The 15,155-nt window shown below is 34.4% G+C and overlaps 1 protein-coding gene across 1 annotated transcript; it reads left to right on the top strand.

Moving 5' to 3' along the window:
• The first annotated feature begins 497 nt into the window (after nt 1–497).
• On the top strand, nt 498–4,945 carry LOC149805598 (integrin alpha-X-like). The gene is made up of 4 exons (XM_089936477.1): nt 498–590; nt 1,105–1,368; nt 2,812–3,279; nt 4,511–4,945. The coding sequence occupies exons 1-4, from the start codon at nt 512–514 to the stop codon at nt 4,852–4,854; spliced, it is 1,155 nt and encodes a 384-aa protein (XP_089792603.1). The 5' UTR covers nt 498–511; the 3' UTR covers nt 4,855–4,945.
• Nucleotides 4,946–15,155: the final 10,210 nt, after the last annotated feature.

Genomic DNA, 15,155 nt, shown 5'->3' with positions numbered 1-15,155 from the left:
AATCAGTTTTGTTTGTATAAAATTATATTTCTAGCACCAATATATGTTATTTTAAATTTAGGTAATTGTGTTAGTTTGAAATAACCACGGTTTGCATGATAAGCAGCTCATCAGCAAATATTTTGACGTTGGACATGGACATCATGCTTTTAATATACATCATACCTAGAAAATTGGAAATAGCCTTTAGTTGGTATGATACTTCCCAAACACTCATTCATAGCGCAAAATAACGCTGTAAGACTAAATATGACCTTCTCCCAGGTTATACCAGTATTTGGTTACCAAAACTAAAGTGCTCAGCAAATTGAAATTATTTGTACATGAATATATTTTGCGCTATATGAATAGGTTGCTGAATGGGAACGTACACATAGGTTATCTGATTTATTTACAGTATGCACGGAAAATATCATTTGTTCCAGGCAGAGGTGGGTGTCAAGTTTCTTCCGTGTTTTCAGCACACTGATTGGACGTTTGCATATTGTACAATCATATAAAGCCCCCACACATGTTCATTCAAACTCATAACTGGCAAAAGCCAGAGCAATCGTATTTTGTTTGGGTAACTGTTACTTTCTCTTCCTGCCGTAAGTATATGCCCTTACATTTGCTAATCGTCATAAGTAATGATACTAATAATAATAATAATAATAATAATATTAAGTATTATTATTATTATTATTATTATTATTATTATTATTATTATTATTATTATTATTATTGAATACATTACATACATATTATGTTTTAGTAATTCAGGAGTATTAATTGTATGACATCCTTCTTATTGAATAATGTAACTTACCCGTATGATGAGATACTTGTAATTTCTGCCTGCAAGTAATTAATACCTCATCGTCATCATCATCACTGATGTCGTCATCAGCATAAACAAAAAAAGAAAGGCATTCACAACTAAAAAACATATAATCACTCTTCATTTCTTCAATTATACTAAGGTTCCTAAACATGAACATTCTTTGTTTGATGGCCAAACTTAGTTTAAGCCCAACTAGTGTGAATATCAAACATACATTCTATATGCAATACTAAATTTATCCAGGTTCAAGGTTGCACAATATTGATTTTTTTTTCCCACAGTTTATCGACGTCAGAAAACGATGTTTTCACCACTTCTTATTATACTAACATATTTTGGAGCCACTCAAGCTTTCTACTTCTCGAGTAGGAAGATGGATTGTGTGGTAAGCGAATGGAGTGAATGGGATGGTCCGCTTAGTGATGGCAGATATAAACGATACAGATCAGTTCTTGTGCATCCAGTTAATGGAGGCGATGCTTGTCCAGTACTAAGCGAAACAGCGTCGTCTGGATCCCCTGGGACAAACGCAGGAGTTCACGTGGGTGAGAAAACACTCGCACCCTCAATTACACAAAATACACAGTTGTCATAGCACCTGTCCCGGTATTCTCTTAGGACTTTTTCGGAATAGCGCACGGGATCTTGTTATGTTTTGTTTTATATATTACACAAGTGCATGTTGGGGACAAATATGCTTTTAACTGAACTCTTAGTTCCTTCTATCGCATTCCATTTCTCGTTGAAATGTTTCAAATATTCGAGTAATGAAACTGTAAACAACATACATTGATTGCATCTAACAAGCTAAAATAAAATTATTTCCACCGAGACGAAGAAGTCACTCAGTAAAGTGTTAAATAGACGTTTCCTTTAAAATCTTAACATATATGATTGCAAAGATAAAATAGCATTTAATACTGAATGTATTTTAGTATGTAAAACACGACAACTATAGTGTAACATGATGTTTTATCCCGTTAAATTCTTATGTTGTGTATCATATTGTTAGTTTAGTTGCTGAAGAGGATAATAATGTTGCGTAATTTTGCAAAATGATCATCTGAATATATCATTGTTACTGAGGAGATCGAACATTGCATAAACAATCTTTGGATGGGAAATAATTGTCACTGTTTGGACTTTGAATTTTAGTATTTGATAAATGAAATGCTTAAAGAGCCTGGAACCTATGTTCGATCACGAACTGTTCCGAACGTTGTTTGAAAATTCCCATATGCTTACGTTTTCTTTAAAATGACTCGCTGACGATTTCGGAGTCCCCCTGCCTTTAAAAAAATGTTACTATTACTCCAGATATTTGGGAAATCCCATGTTATGGTGGAATCGCCTATTACCTAAACGAAAGAAATACTTATTTATATTTCGCATCATATTACCTGTCACAGTGACAGAAATTGCATTGTATATTTGAAAATTCCTTCTAACAGCATGCTTAGTAATTGACACCCATGATGGGCAGATTTACACATGTTCCAATAATTAAAATAAAAACAGATTATGCTAATGTACAATACCTTACATTTTGTATACATCACCTGAAAATTAATTCCTCACATATAAATACAAGTTCAAGATCTTGAATAGGATTACTGCTACTTTTACAGCTCCATATCAAAAACTTTCGAACATGATAGGATAAACAATATCAGTAATATCAATGTAAACAGAGAACCAAACCTAATCGGTTCATCCTTGGGAAAATGCAGACAATTCCAAATATTCCCAGACGTGGAAAATTGGAAGAAACATGATCTTTCCTTGTATTAGTACATATGAGTCTCTACAATGTTACTATATCAAAAGCTAAATTAAACTGTTTAACTAAATTCATTCAGATGTTTAGTCAGGATCTTTAGAAACATATAACTGATTTGTAGCTAAACGATCAAATTCGTTTTTGTAAATTATGTTTGTTTTGTTTGCAATAATTTTCTTCTGGCTTACGCTTTACAAATATGATTCAGGTATAGACGAAAATAACAGTGCCGCGAACTTTCCAACGATCAACAAGACGGCACAGGCGTTCAAGGACGATTTCATTGAAAATAAAGACGGTAACAACATCTACAGATTCGTTCGATCCCCCACATCCAACACTGAATCCTATCGGAAGACGAGAGATATATTGCTTTTAATAGATGCTTCTGGCAGCATAGGAGAGGGTAATTTTAAAAAAGCCCTTGAAGGAGTTTCTGATCTTCTTAGACTTCTATGTCCCGAGCCAGACCCGTTTTTCAACCCATCACTCAATTACCATCAAGCTGCTGCCATCAGGTTCGACACTATAGTAACTGAAATATTTCACTTCGGAGAAAAGTACCCAACATCAACACTAGTGGACGCCATAAGAGGTATTAGTTACACTGCTGGCGGCACTTGTACGGCAGAAGCATTCAGAGCTGCTATCAAGTTTTTCTCCAGCAATTACAAAGGTATATCAACTTAGACGATACAAAGCATTATGTTATCCATTGCTTGATGTTAATCTAGAACATGTCTTTGTGAAGATAAGTAACTTTTTTCTCAATGTGTGTCAAGTAAGGTTTCCGCTATCACATTAATATGTACTCAGTTGATTTTTACACAAGGTGAAGTAACAAGAAAACTAACATGTCGTTGCAAAGTGATCGGAATACTCAACTTTAATTTTGTGTGCAGTTCCTAATACCAATATATGCTTTATTCCTCTTCCTATAGTAATGCAATAATTCGCGTAAAGTATATAATATGGTTAAGTAAGATCATGCAAACCGTTTGTTAATCATCCCTTAAGAATATCTTTTAATTTATATTGTATCCTTGTAAAACTCCTAATTTGCAAGTGAATGTAAAGGTTTTGACTCATAGATATTGGTATGGGTATTACCGTTTCATTATCTCATTCGTTATTTATTTTCTTAAAAATATACAATATAACTAAAACTGTTTGAACACTTATATCATGCGAAGCATATTATATTAGGCTTTATGATTTTAATGAATAATGTCGCTTCCATAACCTCCCTAATCAGGTCCAGATTTAGAAACTAAAGTGAAATTATTGAAATTAAGGTTAAATTGACATCTATTGTTACAGCAAACTTGACAGGAAATTCATTGCACACTTCTTCTTCTATTGACACTTCTCCATGAATAACTGGATAGCATAACAAAGCTACACATTCAACAATTTTTAATAAGTACACCTATATCGGCTAGAACAATTAACAGTCTATTTTCCGGTTTTCCCCCATTTTTATGGCTTGGGGGAGGGTGAGCGAGGGAAAGAGGTTCTAGTCTATGTAGAAAATGTATACATTGAATTTATATTTTAATGATAAATAGACAAACAGAAGCATGATCATCCCTGTCATTGTCAGACGCGGCTCGTTTACTTGTTAACCCAAGGTGAACTTAATAATTTCAATGAATAATTCTCAGTTTGCATGCGACAAAATCGATTTAGTATATATGTTGTTTTCACTTGTCGATTTAGTATATATGTTGTCTGCACTTGTCAACATCACAAGCATAAAGTAGGCAAAACATAATAAAAGTAAGTTAACAAAAACCTCAAATAACTTTAATCACAGACAAATGTCTAAATTATTCGTGCATAACATTACAAATGAATTATTTTGGCGTCTTCATTTTTGTATATGTTACTGTGACCTATCATTACAGGTGTACGGAATTCTAATAAAGTCCAAAAAGAGGTCTTGATACTAACAGACGGAGAGTCAAACTGCGGAGGTAATGCTATAGATGCTGCCATGGAGCTGAAGAATACAATATTCTCATCTGCAGATGACAAGGTGAAGGTTTACGCACTGGCGATTGGGATTGCCTCACAGTCTGGACGGGCAGAATTGAAGAAATACGTTTCTGATCCACCAGGACAACATTTATTTGCTGTTAGCGGTTTCGACGAACTCTTGAGCGTGGTGAATGAAACTAAAAAACTATTGGACAAAGAAACAAATCGATGCGTTCCAATTGAACTTCCACCAGATCCATTAGTTGGTTGAATGCTCGCTTCGTTCTCTGTCTACTTCTATTCAATACATTCGACATCGATTGTGGTTAATATTGTAGCATTATTAAAATTTTGAGGAAATAGTTGTAAGTTTTGTCTTATTGTTTTCTCTTAATGGTAGTCATATATGCATCGAGCTGTCAGAAAGTTAAAACCCTAACATATATGTTTAGTTCAAGATTATACCTTTATGCTACCTGGTGATCTTAAATATCTCTATATCGAATATTGTGGAGCACGCTGAATTGTTGTGTAATGTATAAACCACCGAGTACACACGCTCGTGCGACTCTGATATATTTGGTAAGGTCATCATGCAGCCACGTTGCAGTTTCTTTGTTGATTGTTTAGTCAAATTAATCATTTCCCCTTGCTAAGGACAATATATGTTAAGATTTATCTTTCATTGCGGAGTTTAATGACGTTGATCTAATATTACATATTGACTTGTTTCTTGATCGATGTCTTACATCCCAAAGCCATCAATACAAGATTATTTGAAACATTTCACTCACGACAATTTTACCAGTGCATGTATGTTTGTATGTATTTATGTATGTATGTATGTATGTATGATGACTCAACACCATCTTTATAACAAAGCTATTATTAAGATAAATAATCGAACGACACAGCCTGGTACTTAGCAAGGGTCAGCCAATTATTCTTCACAGAACCAGCGATTCCACTAAAACAATGTTCCTTTACAATTGAGTAGACTAGAGTGGATTCTGTCTTGATCCCAACAGTTTCTGAAATACAAACAGGTATCTAAAAGATCTGGATATTATGCAAATTTGCGGTTCAAAAAGTGCGCTTTATACAAGACAAAGCTTTTTCAAAAGAAACTACCTTTCGTACATTACCTTGGATCAAATACTAAAAGGCACAAACCACATCGAACCCGCCTGGTCATACAATCCAATAGTGTACTCTCACTCTTTCATCTCTATCAATATACCAATATATCATTTCAAGACCGTTTTAGAACACATGAACAATTAGACATTAACGTCAGCTCTGTAAATATAACACACATATATAATGTACACATATTTTGTTCGAATGATCGAAAAATAGCTTAGTATGATTCCTATTGAAGTTAAGTTTGCACTTGCAATCCCAATTAATTGCATAAATAAATAACCCAAATAAATACAAGATGGATCTCGTTTTATATTCAAATATCCCCAATAGAAAGGTAACATCAAATTTAGAGCACCGGAGTGAACCGAGTTATATCAATATTTCGTTTGACTTTGGACAAAATTGCGTAGCTTGGTGAAATCTGCGAACGTGAAGAGCGTGCGATTATTAGATGGTGCGCACTCACAACTTTTTGTTATATAAAATGCAATGATCTATAGCTTCATGATTCCCGATGGAATATAATTGATCCATATATGAATATTATCTTTTCCTCACTTAGTGACATCTGAACGGTAATATCAAGCAATATATATTTATATAAAGATACATGTGCATGTGTGTGTGTGCCTACACAGTCCATGTTTTCATTGTATTTTTAATTGACCGAAGACAATAACCGTATGTGTGTGTATGTACTGTGATCAATCATTTATACAAACCTTATTAATATTTACCATCTAATCCTGATATATATGCAAACTGAGAAGCCATAGACCTTTTCTGATGCAAAGCTCGTAAAACAATTTCGAAATTTAGGAGAAGCATCTGAACGAATACGTATCTAAGAAGGTAACATCGTAAGCCCACCCTGTTTGTCACGAGACTATCTCGGGTATAGAGTACTTACTATCATCAGGACAACGATTCTGTACTATAAACCACTAGTTGCTTAGTACCGCAGTGACCATATTAAACGGAGCATTATCTATTGTCGCCACAAGAAAACTTATCGTCACATGTATAATATAAAACTTGTCAGTGGCATACATCAATAGGTTGCATCTAACTTCCGTTCTGTAAAACTTCAAATCTCTACTCTCATTAACATTCAGTTGGCTTATGAAAGATAAAGTCTTTACCTGATGCCTAACAATCAATTTATATAAAAGGGACCAAAACGAACCAGATATATATACAAATTGTAAACATTTTTTGCCCGTTACGCAACACGGTCCATAACACATAACCATCATAAACCAGGGCACACAGTTTTACTCTATATGCCTGGTGAAAACTGGAGATGAAGCGAGCACTTGGGTCATTGAAAGATGCATTCAGAAGGTTCTTTATCTGTAAATCAGATGCAATAAAGTATTCCGCTATGAGCAGGAAATAAACAAATGATTCGGTTATGTTTGTTAGGCTTGTTCACCCTCAAGTGAGTTTACACTTTCAGTAACTTCTGTCTGAATTGACCTTATTTAATCTGACTTTGAGACTAGTTATAAAATCTTAAGCAAATTGTTCTAGTTTTGAAAATGTATTGTTTCATTCTTTGTGTATTCTACTGAATAAAAAAAAAAACATTCAGATGGAAATTAAACCAAGATATGAGATCTTATTTTATGCAATACATTCTTCAAGGCGCTAATTGAATATCCGGCAATAGTTTTAAGATTCCAAATGTTGCGATTTCCTTCCCGTTATCATACTGAATAGCAAGACATGCATTTTGAAAAAGGTATAATCGAACAAACATAACAATCAATTGTTCATATTGCACCGCTGATACTATTAAACATTTCTTTTGTTAAAGGGAATGATTTTAATGCCACATACATGGTTAAGCGTTGCTTGATTTATTGGATATTAACTTATTACAAAACGAACAAAACCTTTCACAATGAAAATATTACTTGAAATTGCTCTAATCGCGTAGTGATGACAAATCACGAACATCAAATTTCTGTTTGACATTTTGTTTTCATTAGTATGGACCTCAGTAGGCCTTTTCACGCAGAATATTAATACTTGAACACAAAATGCAACCAAAACACACAGTACAAAGATAAGTCCCATCTCAAACTATTAACACCGAAAACCTATTGATATTCAGATCATTATTTGATTAAGCATGATCTATTTGCAATGTTAGTCAGTGTTGTCCTAAAGTATCCAAACACCATCTCACCAGAATTTAAAAAAAAGTATCATTAACATCTAACAAAGCTAAGAACATGGACAAAAGTATTGTCCTCAAGGTACTAATTCAGTTTCCATAGTAAACCTATGCAAACACCATGATATTAAAAATGCAATAATTTATTTTTTTGAGTGCTCGTGATCATACCTATATGCATCACTAAACGCTCTACCTATCATAGTCAAATCTACACAATCTTCCCCCTCTCCCCTTCTTGGCAACTGCTGATATATCTGAATACGCATTTCATATCCTACCTATAGTCACTCTGTGATTTATAAATATGCATTAATTGTGCTTGTCGTCCACAACTAGAACTGTGTGATTGCATTTATAGTGAAGCAAATTGCACTCGAATATGTGGAGACAAGGTGTATTGCTGTAGCTGTCATTACGACTCACGATACTAATTCAGGCCCAATAGTAGACCTATACAAACACCATTATATTAAATATTCAATAACTTAAAATTGTTGAGTGCTCATACTCAAACCTATATTTATCAGTATAGATGTAACTTTGATGCCAGCTTCTGTGTAGAGGAAAGGATATGAGCCGCGGCATTTTCTGGACTTGAAATGTGTTTAAAACATGTGCCTTCAATTCCTTACCAAAGAGTGAGGTACTAATTTTAGTAATGAGTTTTCCAAACTCAAGACTGTTGATGGATTGAAATGCCATCAATACAAAAATGTCTTATTTTCTTTTTTCACTTTCAACTAGGACAAACTCCCAAAAGACTCTTCTTCCTACTACATGACATACATTATTAACCAATCCTGGTCAGCCTAACCCACCGAAAAGAACATTCAGTCTGGGATCTAATTAACAAGTCGTGTACCTGAGATCACAGACAAAACAATATTAACTCGATGATCAGTTTACATTATGGGCATTCGGTCCTAACGATTCTATTGGACAAATAATCCAGTTATAAACATATCACTGATATGATCCGTTTAACAAAGCCTAGTCTCGATTGTGTGTAATTCGAGCAGTTTTTCAGAAATTCCTCCATAAATACTGAATCTTACAAGTTGATTATTTATTCTATGTATATATGCATGCTGAAAACCTAGCACACTTTTTAGAATGGTATCTTCCTATCAAACAGTTTCATATTACAGTGAAGGAAAAAGTTCTACAAATATATATCAATATACATATCACAATCAATCCAATGGCATAAAATGCATAGTCTGGTACGTATATGAAAACATCCGTGTGTCAGGGAAACGCATACGATGCAGTAAATCTAACGTCCAAGGCGAACATAAATGTGCTATGTGCAGTGTAAGAGTTTTGATTTGGTTGATATTCAATCTATCGAATTTGCATAGTTCATGGAGACAATGATTGTATATCAATGCAAAGAATGTGATGGTACGCCAAAAAAAAAACAACACAAAACAAAGCTTCATTTTTATCTTGCAACCGTCCTGTACAAGTGCACATCTCCCCAGCTCATCCGATACTATTACACGGTGCCACATATTTTTCTTGGACTTAACGTGTTGGCAATAACCAAGCTATTGGATTAGAAATACCAGTCTGGCAGACAGAATAAATTGCAACCGATCGATGCATTCGATGTTGTCTCAACAAAGCAGAAACAAGAGGCTTTTGGAAATTGCAAATGCCTACTATCATGCTTTTGACATTATTTCCTGAGAGATAGATGAATTATCTTGACTGTCATCTCGTCGTCTGTATAGTTTACTTCGTAAGGCTCTCTACTGATTGGTCACCAGAACCGCGATTTATTATGAATCTTCCATCTTCAAAATCTGATAGCTAAGCGAATGCTTTTAGTGTAAACTATTTACCCTATATCAGGACGTCAAGGCTCCTCGCTATAAGTCTTAAATCTGTCTTCAAGTGGTTTGTGGTTCTCTGGTGTTTCGACGAACATTTCGACGCAATTACTAGGTATCTCTGATATCACTATTATTGTGAGGAATGTAACCAAGGATTTTGCCTTCGGAACACGCACATGCACAACAGTAAATATAGCAAGGTTGTCTAGCGTCGCAACAATTCATTTTCGAAGAAAAGGAAGAAATTTTTTGCTCGTCTTTCCTTAAAACTATTATCAGTACTACGCGATGCGAATATCATCGCATGCCATATATGGAACATCAATAATGTGCTTGCCGATTTATTACATTGTGCTAAGTTGATAAATCATTCTCTTACAAGATATGACGGATACTTTCTTTCGGAATATTGTTCAAAACCATGCACTGATTGGGTCTCATTAGCAACTGAATAGATACAAACATAATTACCCAATCTGGGGCAAATACAGTTTAAATTCTCCTTACCTTTCGTGTCGAATAGCAACAAGATTTGGAATGACAGAACTGGCCAAATACTTTTTTCACACTTTTTCAATGTCAGATAAAATCATCAACATACATTTGCCTGACGTTTACTCTTACGCCTCCTAGAATATGCACACCTAAACATAAGCTTCGTAAAATAATTACTACTTCACCACAATTGATTTTGAGGAAAATAAAATGTTAGCCGATCCAATGTTAACATTTTACGACGTTGCAGTGGACGATTCTGCCAAGTATTTCCTGATCACACAAGTATCCGATGTTTGAATGAAGTTTTTGACATCAATAAAGCGTGAAGCTTAGTGTATTGAAATAAATTCATAACTAGCCACCATACCTTATCAAATGATGCTCCATCAAAATGTTGCCAAAGTAGCAGTACTTTTGCAACAGCAGTTTAAAAGAAAAATAATCCAAGGTGCTATAAACAAAAGAGAAAAGACAATTTTAATTTTTTTTTCTGTAGATGGTTTGGAATTGCTTGTCCCACCCCAGATCGCTGAAGGATTTCTTGAATGTTTGATTCAGATATGTCCTACGTGTTTCGTCAACGAAGCCGGAAAGTCCTTTCTTAGAGTTCAAAACGGAATCATTGTACGAGCAATCATGTTGACGACAGCTGAGATCTGAAACACAAGGATACAGAATAGTAAAAAGTGGATGAAAGAGTACGTTCCACGTTTCAAAAGCGATCCCGATTTGAGCGGAAACAATATTTTTTTCTTACACGTATTTATGTGTGCAGAGTACATTGTTTACTTGTCATTTTTGACATCGGAAAGCTAGAAAGGAAGCAATAGGGCCGCACATACCAATACAAAGTCCAGAATCAATTAATTTCCTAAAATGTTGCCTTTGTACAAGTTAGAATATGTTGCCTCTGTTATATTTTATAAGAAAATATAGATATGTGGTCTACGTTTTATAACCTAATTTAAATATGGTTACTTGCCGGTATTTTTAAGTAAGGAGTGTAAATGGTTGAGGTCTTACAAGTAATGCTTATTTGTCATTTCGCCTTGTTGGCCGGGGAGGGGTTTCATCCTTTTGGTTATGGCTACATTCATTATGCCACGAAGCTGGAAAGGTTGTCAGCATGTGCTGGGGGGGGGGGGGGGTCAGTAGATGTGGTTAAGACACCTTATACTAACTAATTAGAGGTTGCTTCTTTTGAAGAAGTAGCCTTACACATCCCACTATTCATTGTTAGAAGTAGGATAGATAAGATATTAAAAATGTGTAGTTGGTCATTGAAATCAAGAAGAGTCAGAAGTGTATTTACTTATATTGGCCTAGCAGTTAATGTAAACCTTTCTGTATCGACTTTGGGATCATGTCGTCTAGTGTCATTGATGATAATATATTGTTTAATTGTTTTGACTGTTTATATTACAAGTCCGCCATATTTGCTAATTACTCTCATCTACTGAATCATGTTGCTGTATTACAAACTCAATTTCTTATTTTTGGTGTGAATGATGAAGACTTTTCATGTAGACGATGATACAATTAGTGAAGTTGTTCATTTGGCATTGATACTTCGAATATTGATTGAGGACGTGATGGCGGGCTCCAGGCATATAGCCTTTAGGGTGATTAGTGTTCCGTATTCTATTTGTTTATATATGTTTTCCGATATTGTTAGCTAGTACCGTTTTTCATGTTTTGATCCATTTGATAAGTTTTTGAATATATCTTAGAATTGTTTTCGGAACTTTGACATTCTTGTTGACTTTATGGAATAAAATATAATTTGCCCCCGTTGGCATAGATAATCCACTCTTGAAACCATGTGTTATGAATCTTAGTTTCTAATTTGACAATGTATTTCCTGAACAATAGAATGTAATTATGTTGACTGCGGGCTACCGAGCTTTTCATTAGCCTTGAAATCTGCCTTTTTTTCTGGCGTATTATTATATATTGTGATCCACATGAAACCAGTCATATAGTGTTTCAACTCGTGTGTTCTGCCTAGGATTTCAATAACCTTCAAGACGTTTTCTCTGCTGGCCCTGTTGACTAATTTGATCGCTTTTAAAATACAGATTCCTGGATGAATATACACATTAATGCATTTTTTGCTGAAATATAACTTTGGGATTCAACTAAGTGTTCAGACAAATTATAAATTAGACAAATGACCTTACTATTGTATAATGAATCAAGAATTTGTTCCACATCCTACTATTCAAAATTATGAAAAGAATCGTGATGGAGTAGTCAGAAATTGCAGATTGATAAAACCAGTCGGTTTAATTAGTAATGCTGGCTATTTGATGTTTACTGCTGGGGGTAAGAGGTATCTCAACCATCGCTTTGTGTTCGAATGTTTCTTTAGAAAGATGGAAGATGGTCTTGTAATCGATCACAAAGATAACGATAAACTTAATAATTATTCATCCAATCTGAGAATTGTCAAACAGAGCGAAAATTGTAAATCCAGTAATGCTGGTTAAGGTGATAAACGCGCCAAGAAAGTTGTTTCCATAAATCTAAACACAAACGAAAACAAAAATATGTATTCGATGTGTGCAGCCAGCAAGTATTTTGATGCTTGTACGCCTTCAGGACGAAGAGTCGCAGAAAAATATAACCAAATCCGCCCTCTCCAGAAAATATAATAGTCAAAAGATTATTTTTCATTATTGTTAGTTCCGAGGGTTTTTATATAAGTGTACGAGATAACTCCGTTAGGCATCTGTCATGCAATTAGTTTTATCCCTTGACTTCATCAAGGTGACTTAATCGGGAGAGGGGGATGCGCTTGTCATTACCTTCTGCTTATATTATCCTGAAAAGTATTATTTTACAACAATCAACGTCAATTGTTTATTGTATACATACTACAGAGTTAACTGTAACAAATCGTTTATTGTATACATACTACAGAATTAACTGAAACAAATAGTTTCTTGTATACACATTACAATGAGCAGACGGTTCTTCATGTTACCTGTAAATGTATTACACAACATGTCTAATCAGTGCAGAATTATATACAGTTATTTTTTTTACAGTTCATGGCGTAACTGATACAATAAACTACAGTCTATTTACGTGTTAAATACAATCAAAAAATTATCCTGAGAAAATTTTGTTTTTAGGTTCTTTTTTTGTTTTCCTGGGATTTTTTTTTTTTTTTTTTTTTTTTTTTTTTTTTTTTTTTTTTTATAAATAATATAAATTGTGTCCATTTCAGAACTGCAACTGGTTAGCTATATAATAAATTTGAAATCATATATCATTAGATGAGACCTTGTTACACTGGTAAAGTAGGCAGACTTTCGCTCTCCCCGACTTTACCAATGTGTCAGGATCGAATTTCGCTACGGACATATTGTCGACGGTGCCAATTTGTCTGGCATTTATACGTGTCGTCATGTACACCCCTCCCTCACGTCAAATCGTGAGGTGACATGTTTCACCCCTTGATTTGATTTTGGTGGGTGTACATGAATATCCCAAAAAAAACTGTCTGGCATGGATGCAAAGCTCTAGGTCACATGGTACCTCACCAATAAAACATTCAGAAAGAATAAGCCAAAAAGAAACGATCACGGGGATGCCGAGAAGGCCATATAAGGGTCTCTGTAAGACACAAGTTTCAAGACAAGACACAAATCTGAAAGGATCCGCCGTGGAGACACATCATGCGAGTGCAGGGTACTCATGAAATGATAACCGCTCATCGTGCCACGCTGTTTATTTTTTAACTAAAATATTCTTCTTTTAAATATGTAATATAATATAATAATATGAATTACGAAAATATCAATGATATAAGTGTTGCTCTTAAAAAATTAGAAGATAACGGTATAACATTATCTGATGAATTCAATCCTGAAAAAAAATCATTCATGATTTTGAGACTCTTCAAGAATCTAACAATGAACGACGGTGTATTTTACGATATATTTGCCGGTTTATCAAGAAAATTCAAATTGATATGCACCAATTGCTGGCTACGATAGAAGAATCACAAATAAATGAATTTGTTTCATTGCCGTATGCAGTTGAAAAAGTTAGGTCACACTTATCACAAGAGTACGAACGCAAAAACATAATTAATACACGCGTAAAACAGCTGAGGAAATTCAGGTCGGCGAGTAACGCTGATAAAACGGTCCCCTACCTGGAATGAAGTCAGTTACTTGGAAACGAAATCGAAGGTAATATTTTTTTTTTTGATTTTTACTAATAAACCCCCTATCATAATTAGCAAATCAATCGATATGCACGATTTTTACTAGTAAGCACCCCTTCAGAATTAGCAAATCAGTCGATTTTCATGATTTTTACTAGTATGTACCCCTTCAGAATTAACAAAATCGTCTGATGCCCACAAGATATATATATATATATATATATATATATATATATATATATATATATATATATATATATACAATTTTTTTACTGTTGCTCGTGCACAAAAATTCTCGCCTATGAAATCAGTCGATTTTCATGATTTTTACTAGTAAGTACCCTATCAAAATTAACAAATCAGTCGATATGCACGATTTTTACTAGTAAGTACCATATCAAAATCGTGTGATGAGCAGTAAAAAATACATTTATATACTGTTGTTTGCTCTGATGATAATATCTCGTTGAGAAGATCTCCTGAAATGCACGAATGAGCATAATTTAGAATCTGACCCTTATTACATCTGGTTAGAGTAATCTTTTCACGTTATAGTGTCTCTAGCTGATGTTGTGTCAGTAGGAAGTTCTCGTTACCGAATATATCAGCAGCAGAGAGGGTGAACAGACCACTTAAGGGAGTGGTCACCCTTGTGTTTGACCAAAAAAAAAACAGTGACCACTCATAGAGGTCAATACCACGTCTACGATTATTGTTTGTCCCAAACA

The sequence above is a fragment of the Sinohyriopsis cumingii genome, chromosome 2 (genome assembly GCF_028554795.1).
Source record: "Sinohyriopsis cumingii isolate HCF-2022 chromosome 2, ASM2855479v2, whole genome shotgun sequence".
Taxonomy (NCBI): Eukaryota; Metazoa; Mollusca; class Bivalvia; order Unionida; family Unionidae; genus Sinohyriopsis; species Sinohyriopsis cumingii.
Note: the sequence above shows the minus strand (reverse complement) of the source record. Positions and strands in the feature narration are given on the sequence as shown.